Source organism: Neolamprologus multifasciatus, chromosome 2 (assembly GCF_963576455.1).
Source record: "Neolamprologus multifasciatus chromosome 2, fNeoMul1.2, whole genome shotgun sequence".
NCBI classification, from domain to species: Eukaryota; Metazoa; Chordata; class Actinopteri; order Cichliformes; family Cichlidae; genus Neolamprologus; species Neolamprologus multifasciatus.
This window is the reverse complement of record NC_140440.1, coordinates 28,553,268-28,577,699: the sequence shown is the minus strand read 5'-3', so window position 1 is coordinate 28,577,699 and position 24,432 is coordinate 28,553,268. Positions and strand designations below refer to the sequence as shown.

At 40.4% G+C, this 24,432-nt stretch overlaps 5 protein-coding genes and 2 pseudogenes across 14 annotated transcripts in view; all 7 read right to left on the bottom strand.

Moving 5' to 3' along the window:
- LOC146524648 (protocadherin beta-16-like) overlaps positions 1–24,432 on the bottom strand; it is a 277,164-nt gene that overhangs the window by 112,170 nt on the left and 140,562 nt on the right. The window lies entirely within an intron of this gene.
- The window catches only part of LOC146524650 (protocadherin gamma-C5-like), a 298,508-nt gene that overhangs the window by 159,129 nt on the left and 114,947 nt on the right, over positions 1–24,432 (bottom strand). Inside the window, exon 1 of one of the 9 annotated variants that reach the window (XM_085174176.1) lies at positions 2,158–5,670. The exons of 7 other annotated variants lie outside the window; for them this stretch is intronic. In XM_085174176.1, coding sequence (XP_085030302.1) covers positions 2,158–4,596 — 2,439 coding nt within the window. In that variant the 5' untranslated portion in view covers positions 4,597–5,670. Of the gene's footprint in view, positions 1–2,157; positions 5,671–24,432 lie in introns of those variants that run through there. One more of the 9 variants, XM_085174266.1, reaches the window with a different exon arrangement.
- Positions 5,703–8,335, bottom strand: LOC146524660 (protocadherin gamma-A5-like). The gene has a single exon (XM_085174603.1). The coding sequence runs from the start codon at positions 8,194–8,196 to the stop codon at positions 5,740–5,742; it is 2,457 nt and encodes an 818-aa protein (XP_085030729.1). The 5' UTR covers positions 8,197–8,335; the 3' UTR covers positions 5,703–5,739.
- On the bottom strand, positions 8,460–12,431 carry LOC146524659 (protocadherin gamma-A5-like). The gene has a single exon (XM_085174647.1). It carries the CDS (start codon positions 12,286–12,288, stop codon positions 9,841–9,843), a length of 2,448 nt encoding a protein of 815 aa, XP_085030773.1. The 5' UTR covers positions 12,289–12,431; the 3' UTR covers positions 8,460–9,840.
- LOC146524658 (protocadherin gamma-A8-like) lies at positions 12,551–16,761 on the bottom strand. Its single transcript, XM_085174659.1, has one exon. It carries the CDS (start codon positions 16,416–16,418, stop codon positions 13,971–13,973), a length of 2,448 nt encoding a protein of 815 aa, XP_085030785.1. The 5' UTR covers positions 16,419–16,761; the 3' UTR covers positions 12,551–13,970.
- Positions 16,901–20,055, bottom strand: LOC146524657 (protocadherin gamma-A12 pseudogene; annotated as a pseudogene).
- Positions 20,530–24,352, bottom strand: LOC146524656 (protocadherin gamma-A3 pseudogene; annotated as a pseudogene).

Here is a 24,432-nt window from a genome sequence, read left to right as displayed (position 1 = left end):
GTATTGTAGGGACGTTGTCATTTTCGTCAGTTATTTGAATGATGACTTTACATGTATCTGAATAACCTCCGTGGTCACTAGCCTGCACGTTCAGTTGATAAGTCTTAGATTTTTCAAAGTCGAGTTTACCTGCGACTTTAATCTCTCCTGTTTGAACATTTACTTCAAAAAGCTGTTTCGTCTCTTTGACCACATGAGCTATAGAATATGTTACCTGTCCGTTTGATCCTTTATCTGCGTCATTTGCACTCACAGTGGTTATCACGGTTCCTTCGGGTGAATTCTCTTTGATTTCTGCTTTATAAACAGGCTGGCTGCACACAGGCGCGTTATCGTTAGCATCCAGCACGGTAATATGAATACGCACTGTCCCTGATCTTCGTGGCTCCCCGCCATCTGAAGCAATCAGCACGAGACTGTGAGTCTCCTCTTTCTCTCGGTCCAACGGGTTTTGTAAAACCATTTCAACAAATCTGCCTCCATCCGACTGGTTTTGTACTTCTACTTTAAAATGATCAGAGGGTTTAAGTCCGTATCTTTGAATATCATTAACGCCAACATCCGCGTCATCTGCACTCTCCAACGAGAAGCGGGTCCCTGATGCTACACTTTCAGCGATTTTCAAGCTAATTTCGTCTTTTGGGAACAACGGGCTGTTATCATTTATATCCGTCACCTCCACTGTCACACGATAAAGCTGGATAGGATTTTCTAAAATCACCTCGAAGCTGAAGCTACAGGGCGTCGTCTTTCCACACAGTTCCTCCCGGTCGATTCTCTCTTTAATAACAAGGATGCCTTTGTCTTTGTTTAAATCCACATACTGTCGGCCTCCTTTTGTAATAATACGAGCTTTACCTGAAACCAGCCTCGCAACATCCAAGCCTAAATCTCTCGCAATGTTTCCGACAAACGATCCTTCGGCCTGCTCCTCCGGGATGGAATACCGAGCCTGACCAGCCACTGCGCTCAGCTCGATGAGACAAAGAATCAACACCAGCGCTTGCCGTCGGCCTCTGTCAGCCATTATCCACATAGAGGCCATCATAAATAAAACGGTGCAGTAAAAGTGACTCTTCTTAATTTCAAACAGATGTATTTAAATAAAAGAAAAAAAAAATCACATTTCCATATTTCAGGCAAGGATATTCCAGCAGGAATTCTACACCCTACCGTTACGGATTAGAGCAGCGTCGTTCAAGCAGAGTAACACTGAGTAGGGGAGGACCGCTGCATCACCGATTTGGACGGAAAGTCAGTGATGTATCAACAGCGGCACTTAGAGCCCATTTACGGTAATGTCTGTGTTATAAACATGATCAGGACACATGTAATCGTTTTATCCAACAGTGGATGCAAGTTTAGATACATTTGTAAATTGAAAAAGAATAATACATCCCGTATTATTTAACAATATCAATAAAGCCTGTGCTCTTACATTAACAATATTGTGCACCACAGAATCATTTTGCAAGTATTTTTTTTTAAAATTTCAGTTCAGCTATATTTTTTAAATCACTGCTGAAACGTCATAAGATATTTAAATGACTAAAACTAAATGGAACTAAATATATGTAATCACTTCATTTAATGGTAGCTGTGTTCAGCAAGGGAAGTGAGCTGTGCTATTTCTGTTCTCTGCTTAGTGTCAGATTTTTTTATATTTCTTTTCATTTTTGAACGAAAGTTGAAGTTATTATTTTATTTCATAGAGTATTAAAGTTGCAAAACTGTACCTATTGCCATTGTTTAAGTGTTTCAAAACATTTCACCACTTATTAAGCTCTTAGCTGATTGGGATTAGAATTCTGCACTTAATTCCTCCCGTGAAAAACAAGACCCACGGACGGTGGTTACTTTATTTTATCTGCAATACTCTTGTTGTTTTTGCGTCTGCATCGTTTATTCCACTTTGGATATTTTTTGAAAATGATCCCCTTTCGAAACAAATTTCAAAACTGACCACCGACCGTTTCAGCACAAAGGACAGCGACACTAAAGGCGAGTGAAAGACAGTAAAGGAATGTGACGTTCCGGAGCGAAATGTAAAAAAAGCGGGGGGGGGGGGGGGGGGGGGGTTACATAGGCAGAGGATAAGACAGAGCGGGAGCGAGAGACAGAGAGAGCCCGAGATTACTTGACTGAAGTATCACTCACCAAAGTAGACATTTGGGAAAAGTTGCCTGACTGTTGCTTATCCACTTGCGGTACAACGTCTCCAGCGCCATCCACGCTCACTAAACTTTGACTCATTGGCTGCATATATTTCACGTCACTCTTTCTGGAGTCAGTCGTCCTGCACACCTCGTAATTGTACACGTGTGGCAGAGTGCCTGTCCCCAAAGTGTCTGAGTAACGTGGTGGATAATATGGAATGACAGGCAGGCTGGAGTGATACAGGATGCGAGACTGTCTCCACCTGTAGATTTTGACTGATATAATAACCACTAAACACGTGATGAAGAGGAAGGAAACTACAGCCAGAGCCAAGACTAAGTAAAAAGTCAGGTTGTCATTGTACTCCTTGTCGTGCGTCAACTCAGTGAACTCCGACAGCACTTCAGGGAAGCTGTCCGCCACCGCCACGTTAACAACGACTGTAGCTGAACGAGAGGGCTGCCCGTTGTCCTCCACTATAACAGTCAGTCTTTGTTTGACAGCATCTTTATCAGTGACTTGGCGGATAGTTCTGATTTCTCCATTCTGTAAGCCCACTTCAAACAGCGCCCTGTCTGTGGCTTTCTGCAGTTTATAGGAGAGCCAGGCATTCTGTCCAGAGTCCACATCAACAGCCACCACTTTAGTCACCAGATAGTCCACATCTGCTGAACGAGGAACCATTTCAGCCACCAGAGAGCCACCAGTCTGGACTGGGTACAGAACCTGAGGAGGGTTGTCGTTCTGGTCCTGAACTATTAATTTCACAGTCACATTGTTACTGAGAGGAGGGGAGCCTCCATCCTGCGCCTTCACAACAAAAACCAGCTGTTTGATTTGTTCATAATCAAATGAGCGCACAGCGTGCACGACTCCGCTTTCTGCATTTACTGTAACATATTCAGAAACTGGAGCTCCACCAACATTAGTGTTCTCCAGTATATAAGATATCCGGGCGTTTTGGTTTTCATCTGGATCTTTTGCTCCCACAGTAACAAGAGAAACGTCGGGTGAGTTATTTTCTGTAATAAACGCACTGTAAACACTTTGAGAAAAAACTGGAGCATTATCGTTCACGTCAGAGACCTTTAAATGAAAGGTTCTTTTTGTTGAAAGAGGAGGTATTCCTGCATCTGTCGCAACAACTGTGATGTTATATTCTGAAACGCTTTCACGATCTAATACAGTATCTGTTACTAACGTATAGTAATTTCTTAAATTAGATTTAATTTTGAAAGGCGCGTTTTGTTCTATTCTACAGTTTACTTGTCCGTTATCACCCGAGTCCAGATCTTTTACATTTATGATGCCAATAGTGGTACCAGGAGGAGAGTCCTCGGAGACGGGACTAGTGAATGACATAACGTTTATGATAGGCACGTTATCATTAACATCAGTTACTTCAATTATCACTTTGCTTGAGTCTGTTAGTCCGCCCTGATCTTTTGCATCTATCCTGAGTTCATATTTTTTATCCTTTTCGAAATCTATGAGGCCTGAGACAAACAGCGAACCAGAGAACTGATCTATGGACAATAAATCAGCTATATTGCTCTTCACGTTTGAAATTGAATATGTGACGTAACCATTTGATCCACTATCTGCGTCACTAGCATTCACCGTGACAATATTAGTACCTTTTGCTGCATTTTCTATCACCGTCGCCTTATAAACAGACTGTTTGAAAACGGGAGCGTTGTCATTTGCATCTAAAACATTAATGTCTATATTTACGGTGCCAGATCTCTGAGGATTTCCACCATCGATTGCTATAAGCTCCAAAGATAGATGTGGTACCTTTTCTCGGTCCAACTGCCGCTGAAGCACCATCTCTGCATATTTACTCCCGTCTGGATTTACATGCTGTTTTAAAACAAAGTTGTCGTTCGAGGTTAAAACGTAATTTTGAAGTCCATTTACTCCAACATCAGGATCCTCTGCACTATCTAACACAAATCGGGCACCGAGATTTGCGGACTCGCTAATGTCTAGCATAATATTTGCTTTCTTGAATATCGGAGAATGATCATTAACATCTAAGACTTCTATTGTTATGGGGTGTAGTTCCATCGGATTTTCTAATATCAGTTCAAAGCTGAAACTACACGGCGTTACGTCCCCACAAAGCTGCTCTCGGTCTATTCTCTCATTCACGACCAGAATCCCTTTGTCTGTCTGCAGCTCGGTGTAGTGAACGTTTTCTCCGGTCACGATACGGGCGCGCCCTGAGCGGAGCCTTTTCAGATCCAAGCCAAGATCCTGCGCCACATTACCGATAACAGAGCCTTTCTTCATCTCCTCGGGTATAGAATACCGAATTTGACCACCAACCATGTTAACTGCAAGCATCAGCAACAGAAGGACTTCTATGTGACGTCGCAGTTCATAAAATGATCGGCATTCTGAAGAAATGCAGGTCAGAGATCTTAATGTCGCCATCACTCCGATGGAAATAATAAAAGGATGGAAGCTTTTTCCTTTGTATGTAGTAGAAAACGTCCCAGTATATAAGCGCTGGCGTTACATTTATAACTGTCCTCAAGCTTTAAATGCTTCAAATGAAAGTCTGTGAATCCGCACTGGACAACACACGGAGAGCCTTCCTCACGTCATGATCACCGAGGGGATGGACTGAATGAGAACGTAACACAAAATAATAATCTTACTGGCCAACAGCGTCGCTTAGAGTCGAAAATGTGAAACATCACATGAGGCTTGAATAAAACTAAAAATAACAATTGTTAAACCGGAAATGAATGCATTTTATCTAGCATGGAGATTAATATGAAACGAGTTGAAAAAGACAATACTACAGACTGATTGAAATACTTTAACTTCAGCATCAATGTTTTAACACATTTCACAGAAATGGAATTAAAATCTATCCAGATTCAATTGAAAATGTTTTTTTAATCAAACATCTGCTCTAAAAACTGTGCCGCTCATTATTAAAATAAAATACAAATATTACCTGACTCATAAGAAAATGGTACTTTTAAGGGAAATATACAATTATGTACAATGAAATCACATACATAAGATGATTGACTAATTCGGTTGTTGTAAGGTCTGATGAGAACTTTCGTATGCAATGAGATGAAGCATTTAGAAATACGTAAAATTAAAAAAAGAAGGAAATTATTAAGATATGAGTATATGACTGGGTTCTGCTTTAGAGTAATATTTTGTGTTAGCAAACGTTTGTAGAACTGCTCATTTCCGTGTCAAGAACACCAACACAGCCTGGACAACAAATAACAACAGTGACAATGATAAAAGGAAAAAAAGAATGCGGACCAACTCTGTATGGGGATATGAACGAAAAAACTGACCATGGATTTATTCATATAATTCAAAGAAACATACAACCAGGCTAGTGATTACTTCGGAGGATGTGATAGGGAAATTATAATCGTGGGTTCATTACGAAAACATAGGCGCTGTCCCTGGTGCTGGAAGTTATTTGATACTGCAATATAGGGAATATATATATATATATATATATATATATATATATATATATATATATATATATATATATATATATATATATATATATATTAAAAACAAACAAACAGTCCGTTATACGGATAAACTAACCTCTAGAGGAGAGTCTGGTTCATCCAGGATGCTCTTTTCACTCTGTATCCGCTGCATCGTTCCTGTAGAACTGGGGTCCATTATCAGCACGTTCTGACTAACAGCTCTGCCGAACTTACAGTCACTCTTTCTGGAGTCAGTCGTCCTGCACACCTCGTAATTGTACACATGTGGCAGAGTGCCTGTCCCCAAAGTGTCTGAGTAACGTGGTGGATAATATGGAATGACAGGCAGGTTGGAGTGATACAGGATGCGAGACTGTCTCCACCTGTAGATTTTGACTGATATAATAACCACCAAACACGTGATGAAGAGGAAGGAAACTACAGCCAGAGCCAAGACTAAGTAAAAAGTCAGGTTGTCATTGTACTCCTTGTCGTGTGTCAACTCAGTGAACTCCGACAGCACTTCAGGGAAGCTGTCCGCCACCGCCACGTTAACAATGACTGTAGCTGAACGAGAGGGCTGCCCGTTGTCCTCCACTATAACAGTCAGTCTTTGTTTGACAGCATCTTTATCAGTGACTTGGCGGATAGTTCTGATTTCTCCATTCTGTAAGCCCACTTCAAACAGCGCCCTGTCTGTGGCTTTCTGCAGTTTATAGGAGAGCCAGGCATTCTGTCCAGAGTCCACATCAACAGCCACCACTTTAGTCACCAGATAGCCCACATCTGCTGAACGAGGCACCATTTCAGCCACCAGAGAGCCACCAGTCTGGACTGGGTACAGAACCTGAGGGGGGTTGTCGTTCTGGTCCTGAACTATCAGTTTCACAGTCACATTGTTACTGAGAGGAGGTGAGCCTCCATCTTGCGCCTTCACAACAAAAACCAGCTGTTTGATTTGTTCATAATCAAAGGAGCGCACAGCGTGCACGACTCCGCTTTCTGCATTTACTGAAACATATTCAGAAACTGGAGCTCCACCAATATTAGTGTTCTCCAGTATATAAGATATCCGGGCGTTTTGGTTTTCATCGGGATCTTTTGCCCCGAGAGTAAGAACAGAAATGCCTGGAGAGTTATTCTCTATGATAAACGTATTGTAAACACTTTGAGAAAATACTGGAGCATTATCGTTCACGTCAGAGACCTTTAAATGAAAGGTTCTTTTTGTTGAAAGAGGAGGTATTCCTGCATCTGTCGCAACAACTGTGATGTTATATTCTGAAACGCTTTCACGATCTAATACAGTATCTGTTACTAACGTATAGTAATTTCTTAAATTAGATTTAATTTTGAAAGGTGCGTTTTGTTCTATTCTACAGTTTACTTGTCCGTTATCACCCGAGTCCAGATCTTTTACATTTATGATGCCGATAGTGGTACCAGGAGGAGAGTCCTCGGAGACGGGACTAGTGAATGACATGACACTTATGATAGGAGCGTTATCATTAACATCAGTTACTTCAATTATCACTTTGCTTGAATCTGTTAAACCTCCCTGATCTCTGGCGTCGATTCGAAGTTCGTATTTTTTGTCTTTTTCATAATCAATAAAGCCTGTTATTGAAATTATACCATGTTTTTCGTCAATCATAAACAAATCACTGAGACCACTGTTGAGATCTGAAAAATAATAAGTCACAATGCTATTTGACCCGAAATCTGCGTCACTGGCATTAACAGTGGTAACGTAAGTATCTCGGGGAGAATTTTCCATGACTGTGGCTTTATACACAGATTGATTGAATACTGGAGCATTATCATTTGCATCGAGAACAGTTATATCGATATTTACTGTACCAGATCTCTGCGGAGTCCCACCATCTACAGCTATTAGCTTTAGAGACAGACTAGGATTTGTCTCCCTGTCCAGCGGCTTCTGAAGCACCATCTCTGCGTATTTCTTCCCGTCTGCATTCGAGTTTTGTTTAAGAACAAAATTGTCATTGTCGGTCAGAAAATATTCTTTAAGTCCGTTAACACCCACGTCTGGATCTTCTGCACTGGTTAAAGAAAATCGAGCACCAGCACTGGCTATTTCGCTGATTTCAAAATTGATACTGTTTCGTTTGAAGGTTGGCGAATGGTCGTTTATATCCGTTATTTCAACTGTGATTTGATGTAGCTCCATAGGATTTTCTAAAATCACTTCAAAGCTGAAACTGCACGGGGTTGTGTCTCCACACAGCTGCTCTCGGTCTATTCTCTCTTTGACGACTAAAATCCCTTTGTCTGTCTGCAGCTCGGTGTACTGAATGCTGTCGCCAGTCACGATACGGGCCCGACCCGAACGGAGCCTTTTGAGATTCAAGCCGAGGTCCTGTGCTACATTACCGATGAGCGAGCCTTTCTTCATCTCCTCTGGGATAGAGTATCGAATATGTCCGGTGACCATATGAATCAGACAAAAAATGAGCAAGAAGAAATGCCAATTGCGTCCACAGCCAAAGCGCCATTTTATGCACCGGGTGTATCCTTTTAATCCACAATCCATAGTTAAAGGCAATTGCAAATCGCTTCACTTATTCTGGGTTCTAAAGTTAATATATCACCAATGATATAATACTGTATTCTATCTTTTAGATATAAAGAAGGAGATGTGCGTGTTCTTCGATTGTGAGCCCATATAATGAATACTATCGGCTTTTCTTGACGAGCAACGGCGGTAAGGGAGGAGATTGTGTCATAATGTTAAAGAAAAAAATGTTATATTGACCAACAGCGTCCCTTAGAGTCCACAATCAGTAACACCGTGCGCTTTCTTTCTTTGGCAATGTCATGACACATTTAGTGCAATCAAATATATACAAATATGTCCAAGATGTTCTGATACAATAGGTGTTCAGGAAAATACTTCCGCTACTACTACTACTTCTAATAACAATAATAATAAAAAAGGTTCCCAAAAATGTATTTTAAAATACTATATGAATTAAATTTAAATATGCATTATCAAAACAGAACACACTCCATGAAAACACAAAAGTACAACAGTAAAAATAGCTGTAAAGCTAAAAGGCACGAAATTGAAGGTTGGCAAAGCCAGCTGACGGTGAAAACTCACATGAAGACGATTTTTAATTACAAATGCAAGTAATATTGGTATTAGTGTTCCAACCATCTCGAATAAGTCACCTCACATAAGTTGATTCAGGAAATACGTCACTGTGTTCAGGTATGGATGTACTGCTACAGCTACACACTTAAGTTTTCGCCAATTTCATAAAAAGTATGACAGGGTCGGAAAAACATGAATGTGAAATAACTAAATACCAGAAACGTAAACATATCAATGACTGTGGGGGGTAATATTTAATTTCTCTTATTGTCACTATTCTGCTTAATGAAGACATTTTTCAAGTAACAATATAGATAGATAACAACAACAACAACTACTACAAAATACTAAGAGAATTTGAAACAAATGACCTAACAGAAACCGCAGTTTCAACAGAATTTTTAAACGCCAGAGTGCAGATCAACAATACCGGGACTCAGACAGGAAAGAAGAAAACAAACAAAACAAAAGAAAATGAAATTACATAGAAGTGTTGCCTTAGAGTAAACTATAGATGTATAAGTCCTAATGTAATGATTATCTGATTCTGACAAAATTCAGTGAATACAAAGTCTTACGGTGACTCAGGCAGCATCGAAAGCATAAGCACTATAAAATAAGTCGGTATGAAAGAGTCGAGTAATTGAATAGACATTGGATGAACATATGGACTCCACAAGAAAGTAAGAATGCTTTTAAGAAACACATACCTTCTTTCTACTTTTGTTAATATTTTACCTTTCCAGGGTCCCTTTGAAATATCTTCATAAATATGGCAGGCGAATGGTAAGCAAGTAAAACACTGGCAGGAAACATTGCACAAACACTTGGAGTGTGATATCAATACTCTATAAACAAAGACATTTGGATATAGAAAACAACTGGAAACTATCAGTCACTTTATAAGGGAACATTCCTTTAAAAAGTAACTATGTAAGACCTTTTACAGAAGCTTTGTATGCCCACCTATATGCAGGGGAAAACTGAGACGCTGTCCTTGGTGCTGAGAAATGTATAATGCTTGGAAGCTTTTCATCAGAGTAATTAAGTAAAGAACGAGAATAAATATAGAAATATCCTCTAACTGACCTCTAGAGGAGAGTCTGGTTCATCCAGGATGCTCTTTTCACTCTGTATCCGCTGCATCGTTCCTGTAGAACTGGGGTCCATTATCAGCACGTTCTGACTACCAGCTCTGCCGAACTTACAGTCACTCTTTCTGGAGTCAGTCGTCCTGCACACCTCGTAATTGTACACATGTGGCAGAGTCCCTGTCCCCAAAGTGTCTGAGTAACGTGGTGGATAATATGGAATGACAGGCAAGTTGGAGTGATACAGGATGCGAGACTGTCTCCACCTGTAGATTTTGACTGATATAATAACCACCAAACACGTGATGAAGAGGAAGGAAACTACAGCCAGAGCCAAGACCAAGTAAAAAGTCAGGTTGTCATTGTACTCCTTGTCGTGTGTCAACTCAATGAACTCCGACAGCACTTCAGGGAAGCTGTCCGCCACCGCCACGTTAACAATGACTGTAGCTGAACGAGAGGGCTGCCCGTTGTCCTCCACTATAACAGTCAGTCTTTGTTTGACAGCATCTTTATCAGTGACTTGGCGGATAGTTCTGATTTCTCCATTCTGTAAGCCCACTTCAAACAGCGCCCTGTCTGTGGCTTTCTGTAGTTTATAGGAGAGCCAGGCGTTCTGTCCAGAGTCCACATCAACAGCCACCACTTTAGTCACCAGATAGCCCACATCTGCTGAACGAGGCACCATTTCAGCCACCAGAGAACCACCAGTTTGGACTGGGTACAGAACCTGAGGGGGGTTGTCGTTCTGGTCCTGAACTATCAGTTTCACAGTCACATTGTTACTGAGAGGAGGTGAGCCTCCATCTTGCGCCTTGACAACAAAAAACAGCTGTTTGATTTGTTCATAATCAAAGGAGCGCACAGCGTGCACGACTCCGCTTTCTGCATTTACTGAAACATATTCAGAAACTGGAGCTCCACCAATATTAGTGTTCTCCAGTATATAAGATATCCGGGCGTTTTGGTTTTCATCGGGATCTTTTGCCCCGAGAGTGAGAACAGAAATGCCTGGAGAGTTATTCTCTATGATAAACGTATTGTAAACACTTTGAGAAAAAACTGGAGCGTTATCGTTCACGTCAGAGACCTTTAAATGAAAGGTTCTTTTTGTTGAAAGAGGAGGTATTCCTGCATCTGTTGCAACAACTGTGATGTTATATTCTGAAACGCTTTCACGATCTAATACAGTATCTGTTACTAACGTATAGTAATTTCTTAAATTAGATTTAATTTTGAAAGGCGCGTTTTGTTCTATTCTACAGTTTACTTGTCCGTTATCACCCGAGTCCAGATCTTTTACATTTATGATGCCGATAGTGGTACCAGGAGGAGAGTCCTCGGACACGGGACTAGTGAATGACATAACACTTATGATAGGAGCGTTATCATTAACATCAGTTACTTCAATTATCACTTTGCTTGAATCTGTTAAACCTCCCTGATCTCTGGCGTCGATTCGAAGTTCGTATTTTTTGTCTTTTTCATAATCAATAAAGCCTGTTATTGAAATTATACCATGTTTTTCGTCAATCATAAACAAATCACTGAGACCACTGTTGAGATCTGAAAAATAATAAGTCACAATGCTATTTGATCCAAAATCTGCGTCACTGGCATTAACAGTGGTAACGTAAGTATCTCGGGGAGAATTTTCCATGACTGTGGCTTTATACACAGATTGATTGAATACTGGAGCATTATCATTTACATCGAGAACAGTTATATCGATATTTACTGTACCAGATCTCTGCGGAGTCCCACCATCTACAGCTATTAGCTTTAGAGACAGACTAGGATTTGTCTCCCTGTCCAGCGGCTTCTGAAGCACCATCTCTGCGTATTTCTTCCCGTCTGCATTCGAGTTTTGTTTAAGAACAAAATTGTCATTCTCGGCCAGAAAATATTCTCTAAGTCCGTTAACACCCACGTCTGGATCTTCTGCACTGGTTAAAGAAAATCGAGCACCAGCAGTGGCTGATTCGCTGATTTCAAAATTTATGCTCTTTCGTTTGAAGGTTGGCGAATGGTCGTTTATATCCGTTATTTCAACTGTGATTTGATGTAGCTCCATAGGATTTTCTAAAATTACCTCAAAGCTGAAACTGCACGGGGTTGTGTCTCCACACAGCTGCTCTCGGTCTATTCTCTCTTTGACGACTAAAATCCCTTTGTCTGTCTGCAGCTCGGTGTACTGAATGCTGTCGCCAGTCACGATACGGGCCCGACCCGAACGGAGCCTTTTGAGATTCAAGCCGAGGTCCTGTGCTACATTACCGATGAGCGAGCCTTTCTTCATCTCCTCTGGGATAGAGTATCGAATATGTCCGGTGACCATATGAATCAGACAAAAAATGAGCAAGAAGAAATGCCAATTGCGTCCACAGCCAAAGCGCCATTTTATGCACCGGGTGTATCCTTTTAATCCACAATCCATAGTTAAAGGCAATTGCAAATCGCTTCACTTATTCTGGGTTCTAAAGTTAATATATCACCAATGATATAGTACTGTATTCTGTCTTTTAGATATAAAGAAGGAGATGTGTGTGTTCTTCGATTGTGAGCCCATATAATGAATACTATCGGCTTTTCTTGATGAGCAACGGCGGTAAGGGAGGAGATTGTGTCATAGTGTTTTAGAAAAAATGTTATATTGACCAACAGCGTCCCTTAGAGTCCACAATCAGTAACACCGTGCGCTTTCTTTCTTTCTTTCTTTCTTTCTTTCTTTCTTTCTTTCTTTGGCAATGTCATGAGACATGTAGTACAATCAAATAAAGACAAATATGTCCAAGATGTTCTGCTACAACAGGTGTTCAGAAAAATACTCCCGCTACTACTACTACTACTACTTCTAATAATAATAAAATAATAAAAATGTATTTTCAAATACTATATGAATTAAATTTAAATATGCATTATCAAAACAGAAGACACTCCATGAAAACACAAAAGTACAACAGTAAAAAGAGCTGTAAAGCTAAAAGGCACGAAATTGAAGGTTGGCAAAGCCAGCTGACGGTGAAAACTCACATAAAGAAGATTTTTTTAATTACAAATGCAAGTAATATTGGTACTAGTGTTCCAACCATCTCGAATAAGTCACCTCACATAAGTTGATTCAGGAAATACGTCACTATGTTCAGGTATGGATGTACTGCTACAGCTACACAATTAAGTTTTCGCCAATTTCATAAAAAGTATGACAGGGTCGGAAAAACATGAATGCGAAATAACTAAATACCACAAAGGTAAACCGCCAAAACATATCACTGACTGTGGGGGGTAATATTTAATTTCTCTTATTGTCACTATTCTGCTTAATGAAGACATTTTTCAAGTAAGAATATAGATAGATAACAACAACAACAACTACTACAAAATACTAAGAGAATTTGAAACGAATGACCTAACAGAAACCGCAGTTTCAACAGAATTTTTAAACGCCAGAGTCCAGACCAACAATACCGGGACTCAGACAGGAAAGAAGAAAACAAACAAAACAAAAGAAAATGAAATTACATAGAAGTGTTGCCTTAGAGTAAACTATAGATGTATAAGTCCTAATGTAATGATTATCTGATTCTGACATAATTCAGTGAATACAAAGTCTTACGGTGACTCAGGCAGCATCGAAAGCATAAGTACTATAAAATAAGTCGGTATGAAAGAGTCGAGTAATTGAATAGACATTGGATGAACATATGGACTCCACAAGAAAGTAAGAATGCTTTTAAGAAACACATACCTTCTTTCTACTTTTGTTAATATTTTACCTTTCCAGGGTCCCTTTGAAATATCTTCATAACTATGGCAGGCGAATGGTAAGCAAGTAAAACACTGCCAGGAAACATTGCACAAAAACTTGGAGTGTGTTCATCAATACTCTATAAACAAAGACATTTGGATATAGAAAACACCTGGAAACTATCAGTCACTTTATAAGAGAACATTCCTTTAAAAAGTAACTATGTAAGACCTTTTACAGAAGCTTTGTAGGCATACCTATATGCAGGGGAAAACTGAGACGCTGTCCTTGGTGCTGAGAAATGTATAATGCTGGGAAGCTTTTCATCAGAGTAATTAAGTAAAGAACGAGAATAAATATAGAAATATCCTCTAACTGACCTCTAGAGGAGAGTCTGGTTCATCCAGGATGCTCTTTTCACTCTGTATCCGCTGCATCGTTCCTGTAGAACTGGGGTCCATTATCAGCACGTTCTGACTAACAGCTCTGCCGAACTTACAGTCACTCTTTCTGGAGTCAGTCGTCCTGCACACCTCGTAATTGTACACATGTGGCAGAGTCCCTGTCCCCAAAGTGTCTGAGTAACGTGGTGGATAATATGGAATGACAGGCAGGTTGGAGTGATACAGGATGCGAGACTGTCTCCACCTGTAGATTTTGACTGATATAATAACCACTAAACATGTGATGAAGAGGAAGGAAACTACAGCCAGAGCCAAGACCAAGTAAAAAGTCAGGTTGTCATTGTACTCCTTGTCGTGTGTCAACTCAGTGAACTCCGAAAACACTTCAGGGAAGCTGTCCGCCACCGCCACGTTAACAATGACTGTAGCTGAACGAGAGGGCTGCCCGTTGTCCTCCACTATAACATTCAGTCTTTGTTTGACAGCATCTTTATCAGTGACTTGGCGGATAGTTCTGATTTCTCCATTCTGTAAGCCCACTTCAAACAGCGCCCTGTCTGTGGCTTTCTGCAGTTTATAGGAGAGCCAGGCATTCTGTCCAGAGTCCACATCAACAGCCACCACTTTAGTCACCAGATAGCCCACATCTGCTGAACGAGGCACCATTTCAGCCACCAGAGAGCCACCAGTCTGGACTGGGTACAGAACCTGAGGAGGGTTGTCGTTCTGGTCCTGAACTATCAGTTTCACAGTCACATTGTTACTGAGAGGAGGGGAGCCTCCATCTTGCGCCTTGACAACAAAAACCAGCTGTTTGATTTGTTCATAATCAAAGGAGCGCACAGCGTGCACGACTCCGCTTTCTGTATTTACTGAAACATATTCAGAAACTGGAGCTCCACCAATATTAGTGTTCTCCAGTATATAAGATATCCGGGCGTTTTGGTTTTCATCTGGATCTTTTGCCCCGAGAGTGAGAATAGAAATGCCTGGAGAGTTATTCTCTATGATAAACGTATTGTAAACACTTTGAGAAAAAACTGGAGCGTTATCGTTCACGTCAGAGACCTTTAAATGAAAGGTTCTTTTTGTTGAAAGAGGAGGTATTCCTGCATCTGTTGCAACAACTGTGATGTTATATTCTGAAACGCTTTCACGATCTAATACAGTATCTGTTACTAACGTATAGTAATTTCTTAAATTAGATTTAATTTTGAAAGGCGCGTTTTGTTCTATTCTACAGTTTACTTGTCCGTTATCACCCGAGTCCAGATCTTTTACATTTATGATGCCGATAGTGGTACCAGGAGGAGAGTCCTCGGACACGGGACTAGTGAATGACATAACACTTATGATAGGAGCATTATCATTAACATCAGTTACTTCAATTATCACTTTGCTTGAATCTGTTAAACCTCCCTGATCTTTTGCCTCGATTCGAAGTTCGTATTTTTTGTTTTTTTCATAATCAATAAAGCCTGTTATTGAAATGACACCAGTTTTTTCGTCAATTATGAATACATCATTGAGACCACTGTTGAGATCTGAAAAAATATAAGTTGCGATAGCGTTTGATCCAAAATCTGCGTCACTGGCATTAACAGTGGTAACGTAAGTATCTCGGGGAGAATTTTCCATGACTGTGGCTTTATACACAGATTGATTGAATACTGGAGCATTATCATTTGCATCGAGAACAGTTATATCGATATTTACTGTACCAGATTTCTGCGGAGTCCCACCATCTACAGCTATTAGCTTTAGAGACAGACTAGGATTTGTCTCCCTGTCCAGCGGCTTCTGAAGCACCATCTCTGCGTATTTCTTCCCGTCTGCATTCGAGTTTTGTTTAAGAACAAAATTGTCATTGTCGGTCAGAAAATATTCTTTAAGTCCGTTAACACCCACGTCTGGATCTTCTGCCATCGTCAAAGGGAAACGAGCGCCGGTACTGGCTATTTCGCTGATTTCAAAATTGATACTGTTTCGTTTGAAGGTTGGCGAATGGTCGTTTATATCCGTTATTTCAACTGTGATTTGATGTAGCTCCATAGGATTTTCTAAAATCACTTCAAAGCTGAAACTGCACGGAGTTGTGTCTCCACACAGCTGCTCTCGGTCTATTCTCTCTTTGACGACTAAAATCCCTTTGTCTGTCTGCAGCTCGGTGTACTGAATGCTGTCGCCGGTCGCGATACGGGGCCGACCCGAACGGAGCCTTTTGAGATCCAACCCAAGGTCCTGTGCTACATTACCGATGAGCGAGCCTTTCTTCATCTCCTCTGGGATAGAGTATCGAATATGTCCGGTGACTACATGGATCATACAAAACATGAAGAACAGAATCTGCCAATTGCCTTTGCAGGAAAAGCGCCATTTTACACACAGGGCGTAGGTTTTATATCCGCAATCCATATTAAAAGAAATCGATCTTGGTACGATTCTTATTCAGGAAAAAAAAGAACTAAATATGCAAAGACAGCCTAAAAGTTTTTTTTTCATTCAGTCGATGTAAAATGAAAGACATCTATTCTATTCCACTGCCACCTATATAATGAACGTTAACACCCTTTCTTTTGGAAGCAGTGAGAAAAGGGAGAGGATCCTGACATAATAGGTTACAAAATATGTGAGTTAACCAACAGCGTCCCTTAGAGTCCATAGTCAGTAACACCGAGTAATACAAAGAAAATTCTTCTGCAAATAATAATACTTAAAAAAAAAGTATAATAAGGTGAACTTAAAATGATGATTCTTGTATTATTCTTAAATACAAAAATAATAAATGAGTAGAACTGCTACTGGTGCAATTATGCTGTTATTATATTTAATAAGTCAGAATATATAGATGAATGTATAATACATTCAAAATCTTGAAAAAGATGAGATTTTGAGTACGCTTTAATAAAGAAAGGTTAAAATAAGTCTGAGCAGTCAAACAGAGATATAAGTACCACAAATGTAGAACATCAAAGTAATACAAAGGTGCAATAAAGATGTTGCTCATGGTGGTTTAAAAGAAATATAAAAATCAGTTAGAAATCAGAGAATATTATGGGGGGAACAAAGGCAGACAGCTACACTAATTGGCTTTTGATAAACTTTCACCAACATTTAACCTCCTAGGACCTGGTGTCTATATATGTGAACATCACATTTAGGGTTGTCTAGACCACATTACGAAATGTTCCTCTACAAGGGTCAGATATCTTTATCCATACTTTGTTACAGACATACGTCTTCCTGCAACTGTTAACAGCACTTCTAGTGAGCTATATTGCTCACAGTGGCACAATTGTTGTTTCTCATTTTGTTTTTGTTCTCAGGAAAAATACTGCTGTGTTCAGACACTAAATAAAGAGTTTTGCACATTACTCAATTATGACTTTATAGTGTTCTATCGAAATTTAAAACAAATGTCCTCGTAAGTGGATATCATTTTTCTCAGAAACTACATCATGTAAAAAGATGATTCTTTGGACCCAATCAGCTCAAATAGCAAAGAGAAATTAAACATGCATGCCATGAATGAGTTCGGGTCTTAGAAGGTTAAAGGTGCGTGCTGAGCACGGCAAAATGGAACAGAAAAGATTAGATTATCACTCACCAAAGTAGGCATTTGGGAAAAGTTGGCTGACAGTTGCTTGTCCACTTGCGGTACATCGTCTACAGCTCCATCCACACTCACTAAACTTTGACTCATCGGTTGCATATATTTTATGTCACTCTTTCTGGAGTCAGTCGTCCTGCACACCTCATAATTATATACATGGGGGAGAGTCCCTGTCCCCAAAGTGTCTGAGTAACGTGGTGGATAATATGGAATGACAGGCAGGTTGGAGTGAAACAGGATGCGAGACTGTCTCCACCTGTAGATTTTGACTGATATAATAACCACTAAACACGTGATGAAGAGGAAGGAAACTACAGCCAGAGCCAAGACTAAGTAAAAAGTCAAGTTGTCATTGTACTCCTTGTCGTGTGTCAACTCAGTGAACTCCGACAGCACTTCAGGGAAGCTGTCCGCCACCGCCACGTTAACAATGACTGTAGCTGAACGAGAGGGCTGTCCGTTGTCCTCCACTATAACAGTCAGTCTTTGTTTGACAGCATCTTTATCAGTGACTTGGCGGATAGTTCTGATTTCTCCATTCTGTAAGCCCACTTCAAACAGCGCCCTGTCTGTGGCTTTCTGCAGTTTATAGGAGAGCCAGGCGTTCTGTCCAGAGTCCACATCAACAGCCACCACTTTAGTCACCAGATAGCCCACATCTGCTGAACGAGGCACCATTTCAGCCACCAGAGAGCCACCAGTCTGGACTGGGTACAGAACCTGAGGGGGGTTGTCGTTCTGGTCCTGGATATTTATTTTCACAGTCACGTTGCTGCTGAGTGGAGGAGAGCCTCCATCTTGTGCTTTAATTACTAACTCAAACTGTTTGATTTGCTCATAATCAAAGGAGCGAACCGCGTTAAGAACACCAGTTTCAGAGTTTAAAGACACATAAGTAGAAACTAGACTCCCACTGACCTGTTTTTCCTCTAAAAGATATGAGATTCTAGCGTTTTGATTCCAATCAGAGTCCCGCGCACTCACAGTAAATATGGAAAATCCAGGAGAGTTATTCTCTGTGATATAAGCAGTATAGCTGTTTTTATCAAATAATGGTGCATTGTCGTTAATGTCAGAGATTTTTAGATGCAATTTTGTTGAACTAGACAGAGGGGGAGACCCAAAATCGGTGGCTGTAATTGTTATGTTATATTCTGAGACGGATTCTCTGTCAAAGTGTTGATCTGAGACCAAATTGTAATAGTTGGTCAGAGATGTTTCAATTTTAAAGGGAAGTTTACCATCAATCGAACATTTAATTTGCCCATTTCTCTCAGAATCTGCGTCTTTTATATTCAAAATTGCAATAGTTGTCCCGGGAATTGCATCTTCTGACAGGGGACTAGAAAATGACAATACATTTATAATAGGAGCATTATCATTAACATCAATAACATCAAATATAACTTTACTTGTCCCAGTTAGTCCACCGTGATCCTTTGCCTCTACCCTCAACTCGTATTTTTTGTCTTTCTCGTAGTCAATCTGACCAGATACATAAATTGTTCCCGTGTTTTCATCAATTCTAAATATATCCGCTGCACTTTCTTTCATTTCGGATAAACTGTATGTAATGTGTCCATTTAATCCACTGTCTGCGTCTGTGGCATTTACTGTAATGATACTAGACTCTGTTTTTGTGTTTTCCAAAACAGCTGCTTTGTACACTGATTGATTAAAAACTGGAATATTGTCATTGGCGTCTAACACAGTCACATCTATATTTACTGTACCAGATCTCTGCGGTGTTCCTCCATCAACTGCGATTAATTTCAAAGAGAAATGCGGGTGTCGCTCTCTGTCTAAAGGTTTCTGGAGCACCATTTCAACATATTTTCTTCCATCTGGATTTGAATGTTGTTTCAATATAAAATTATCGTTTGGGGACAGAATATAATTTTGCAGCGCGTTTTGACCTACATCAAGATCCTGCGCGCTCTGCAGAGGGAAACGTACTTCAACCGCAGCTGATTCGCTTATTTCAAAACTGATGGGTTTATCTTTGTTTGGGAAGACAGGTGCGTGATCATTTATATCCAAAACCTCGACGGTTATTCTGTGTAGTTCCATCGGGTTTTCCAAAATCATCTCAAAGCTGAGACTACACGGTGTTATGTCTCCACAAAGCTGCTCTCGGTCTATTCTCTCATTCACGACCAGAGTCCCTTTGTCTTTCTGCAGCTCGGTGTAGTGAACGTTTCCTCCGGTCACGATACGGGCCCGCCCTGAGCGGAGCCTTTTCAGATCCAAGCCAAGATCCTGCGCCACATTACCGATAACAGAGCCTTTCTTCATCTCCTCAGGTATAGAATACCGAATCTGACCACCTACCATGTTAACAACAAGAAGCAGCAACAGAAGCATTCCTATGTGACGTCGTACTCCATAAAATGATTCCCATTTTAATGGGACGCGGGTTTGACGCCTTACAGTCGCCATTACTCAGACAAAAAAGAAAAACCAAAAAAAAAAAAAAAGATATATCTCCTTAGGAATTAGAAAACAAAAAAGCTCCCGGTATATCAGCGTCCACATTACATTTAATTCAAGCGGCAAATGTACCTCCGAGAGACCTTGTTCATACGATCTATGGACAAAACACAGAGCGCCCACTTCAATGCATGACTACTGGTGGGATGAACTAAATGGCGACGCAAGATCGAAAATATTTTACTGGCCAACAGCGTCCCTTAGAGTCTAAAAGGTGGAAATCATACGAGATTTGACAAATGAGTATTGAACAACTGATATAACTCTAAGTGTGTGTGTGTGTGTGTGTGTGTGTGTGATGAGGGTGGGGCATGTTTCATTTCTTTTACTGTCACCATTCTGCTTAATAAAGACATTTTTCAAGTAAGAATATATATAGCTAACAACAAAAACACCACCACCACCAACAACAACAACAAAATACTAAGAGAATTTGAAACGAACGAGTTAACAGAAACCGCAGTTTCAACAGAATTTTTAAACGCCAGACCAACACTACCGTGACTCACACAGGAAGAAAAAGACAAAGGCAAATTAAATTACATAGAAGTGTTGCCTTAGAGGAAACTATAGAGATATATCAGTCCTAATGTAATGATTATCTGATTCTGACATAATTCAGTGAATGCAAAGTCTTACGGTGACTAAGGAAGCATCGAAAGCAAAAGCACTGAAAAATAAGTCGGTATGAATGAGTCGAGTAATTGAATAGACATTGGATGAGCATATGGACTCCACAAGAAAGTAAGAATGCTTTTAAGAAACACATACCTTCTTTCTACTTTTGTTAATATTTTACCTTTCCAGGGTCCCTTTGAAATATCTTCATAACTATGGCAAGAGAATGGTAAGCAAGTAAAAGACTGCCAGGAAACATTGCACAAAAAATTGGAGTGTGATCATCAATACTCTATAAACAAAGACATTTGGATAAAAAAAAACAACAACTGGAAACTATTAGGGACTTTATAAGAGGACATTTCTTTAAAAAGTAAATATGTAAGATCTTTTACAGAAGCTTTATACGGCTACCTATATGCAGAGGAAAACTGAGACGCTGTCCTTGGTGCTGAGAAATGTGTAACGCTGCGAAGCCTTTCATCAGAATAATTAAATAAAGAACGAGAATAGATATAAAAAATATCACCTGACTGACCTCTAGAGGAGAGTCTGGTTCATCCAGGATGCTCTTTTCACTCTGTATCCGCTGCATCGTTCCTGTAGAACTGGGGTCCATTATCAGCACGTTCTGACTACCAGCTCTGCCGAACTTACAGTCACTCTTTCTGGAGTCAGTCGTCCTGCACACCTCGTAATTGTACACATGTGGCAGAGTCCCTGTCCCCAAAGTGTCTGAGTAACGTGGTGGATAATATGGAATGACAGGCAGGTTGGAGTGATACAGGATGCGAGACTGTCTCCACCTGTAGATTTTGACTGATATAATAACCACTAAACACGTGATGAAGAGGAAGGAAACTACAGCCAGAGCCAAGACTAAGTAAAAAGTCAGGTTGTCATTGTACTCCTTGTCGTGTGTCAACTCAGTGAACTCCGAAAACACTTCAGGGAAGCTGTCCGCCACCGCCACGTTAACAATGACTGTAGCTGAACGAGAGGGCTGTCCGTTGTCCTCCACTATAACAGTCAGTCTTTGTTTGACAGCATCTTTATCAGTGACTTGGCGGATAGTTCTGATTTCTCCATTCTGTAAGCCCACTTCAAACAGCGCCCTGTCTGTGGCTTTCTGCAGTTTATAGGAGAGCCAGGCGTTCTGTCCAGAGTCCACATCAACAGCCACCACTTTAGTCACCAGATAGCCCACATCTGCTGAACGAGGCACCATTTCAGCCACCAGAGAGCCACCAGTCTGGACTGGGTACAGAACCTGAGGGGGGTTGTCGTTCTGGTCTTGGATCATTATTTTCACAGTCACGTTGCTACAGAGTGGAGGAGAGCCTCCATCTTGCGCTTTAATTACTAACTCAAACTGTCTGATTTGCTCATAATCAAAGGTGCGAACCGCAGTAAGAACACCAGTTTCACTGTTTAAAGACACATAAGTAGAAACTAGACTCCCGCTGACCTGTGTGTCCTCTAAAAGATATGAGATTCTAGCGTTTTGATTCCAATCAGAGTCCCGTGCACTCACAGTAAATATGGAAAATCCAGGAGAGTTATTCTCTGTGATATAAGCAGTATAGCTGTTTTTATCAAATAATGGTGCGTTGTCGTTGACGTCAGAGATTTTTAGATGCAATTTTGTTGAACTAGACAGAGGGGGAGACCCAAAATCGGTGGCTGTAATTGTTATGTTATATTCTGAGACGGATTCTCTGTCAAAGTGTTGATCTGAGACCAAATTGTAATAGTTGGTCAGAGATGTTTCAATTTTAAAGGGAAGTTTACCATCAATCGAACATTTAATTTGCCCATTTCTCTCAGAATCTGCGTCTTTTATATTCAAAATTGCAATAGTTGTCCCGGGAGTTGCATCCTCGGGCAGGGGACTAGAAAATGACATTACATGTATAATGGGTTCATTATCATTAACATCAATAACATCAAATATAACTTTACTTGTCCCAGTAAGTCCACCGTGATCCTTTGCCTCTACCCTCAACTCGTATTTTCGGTATTTTTCATAATCTATCTGACCAGACACGTAGATTGTTCCAGTGTTTTCATCAATCGTAAATATTTCTGCTACACTTCCTTTCATTTTGGACAAACTGTATGTAATGTGTCCATTTAATCCACTGTCTGCGTCGGTGGCATTTACTGTAATGATACTAGTCCCCGTTTTTGTGTTTTCCAACACAGCTGCTTTGTACACTGATTGATTAAAAACTGGATCGTTGTCGTTGGCGTCTAACACAGTTACATCTATATTTACTGTACCAGATCTCTGCGGTGTTCCTCCATCAACTGCGATTAATTTCAAAGAGAAATGCGGGTGTCGCTCTCTGTCTAAAGGTTTCTGGAGCACCATTTCAACATATTTACCACCATCTGGATTTGCATGTTGTTTCAATATAAAATTGTCGTTTGGGGATAGAATATAATTTTGCAGCGCGTTTTGGCCTACATCTAGATCCTCCGCGCCCTGCAGAGGAAAACGTACTCCAACTGCAGCTGATTCGCTTATTTCAAAACTGATGGGTTTATCTTTGTTTGGGAAGACAGGTGCGTGATCATTAATATCCAAAACCTCGACAGTTATTCTATGTAGTTCCATCGGGTTTTCCAAAATCATTTCAAAGCTGAAACTACACGGCGTTACGTCCCCACAAAGCTGCTCTCGGTCTATTCTCTCATTCACGACCAGAATCCCTTTGTCTGTCTGCAGCTCGGTGTAGTGAACATTTTCTCCGGTCACGATACGGGCCCGCCCTGAGCGGAGCCTTTTCAGATCCAAGCCAAGATCCTGCGCCACATTACCGATAACAGAGCCTTTCTTCATCTCCTCAGGTATAGAATACCGAATCTGACCACCTACCATGTTAACCGCAAGAAGCAGCAACAGAAGCATTCCTATGTGACGTCGTACTCCATAAAATGATCGCCATCCTGGTGATATGTAATGTAGACGTCTTACAGGCGCCATTACTCAGACAAAAAGATACAAAGAAGGAAAAAATTGTCTCTTTAGGCAGTAACAAAAAGACCCTAGTATACCAGCAGCTGGTTGGCTTATAAAATTGTTCTCAAGCGTTAAACGGAAATCTGTGAAACTTCGTTCACATGAACCCTCGGCAAAACACAGATAGCCTTCCTCGCCGTGTGATTTCTGAGAGGATGGACTGAATGACAACATAACAGAGATATTATTTCAGCGGCCAACAGCGTCCCTTAGAGTCTAAAAGGTAGAAATCACACTAGACTTGAATCTTTGTGACAACGATCTAAGCGGTGGGGATCAATGTGAAATTACTTTCATTAATAAAATAATTTTCACTGAAGAGTGTATACAACTAATAGTGAGGGGGAAAGTTAAATTGAGAACGATCTACCACAAACAAGAGAAGTTTTAATTACATTATCTACCAGCTGAACAACAGTGCCGAGAACCAGGGGGAAAAAAATCACTCGAATGGAACTGCTACTCTCAGAAAAGAAATATAGATACACCAGTCGAAAGATCATGATAACCAGAAACTAAAATAATTCCCTGCCTTCAAATTCTTAGAAAGAGTAAAAACGATATCAGCATAATTAAACAGGTTAAGCAAGTAGAGATGAGTTACAGAAAACATTTTTTTGTTGTTTCTTTGGAGGCTTCAGGAAAATAACGTTGCTCTTCAGAAATACGTGGCTTTCTTATTT

Excerpts from the sequence above, each read along its gene's own strand:
- LOC146524660 (XM_085174603.1), bottom strand. The coding sequence starts at position 8,196 with ATGGATTGTGGATTAAAAGGATACACCCGGTGCATAAAATGGCGCTTT.
- LOC146524659 (XM_085174647.1), bottom strand. The coding sequence starts at position 12,288 with ATGGATTGTGGATTAAAAGGATACACCCGGTGCATAAAATGGCGCTTT.
- LOC146524658 (XM_085174659.1), bottom strand. The coding sequence starts at position 16,418 with ATGGATTGCGGATATAAAACCTACGCCCTGTGTGTAAAATGGCGCTTT.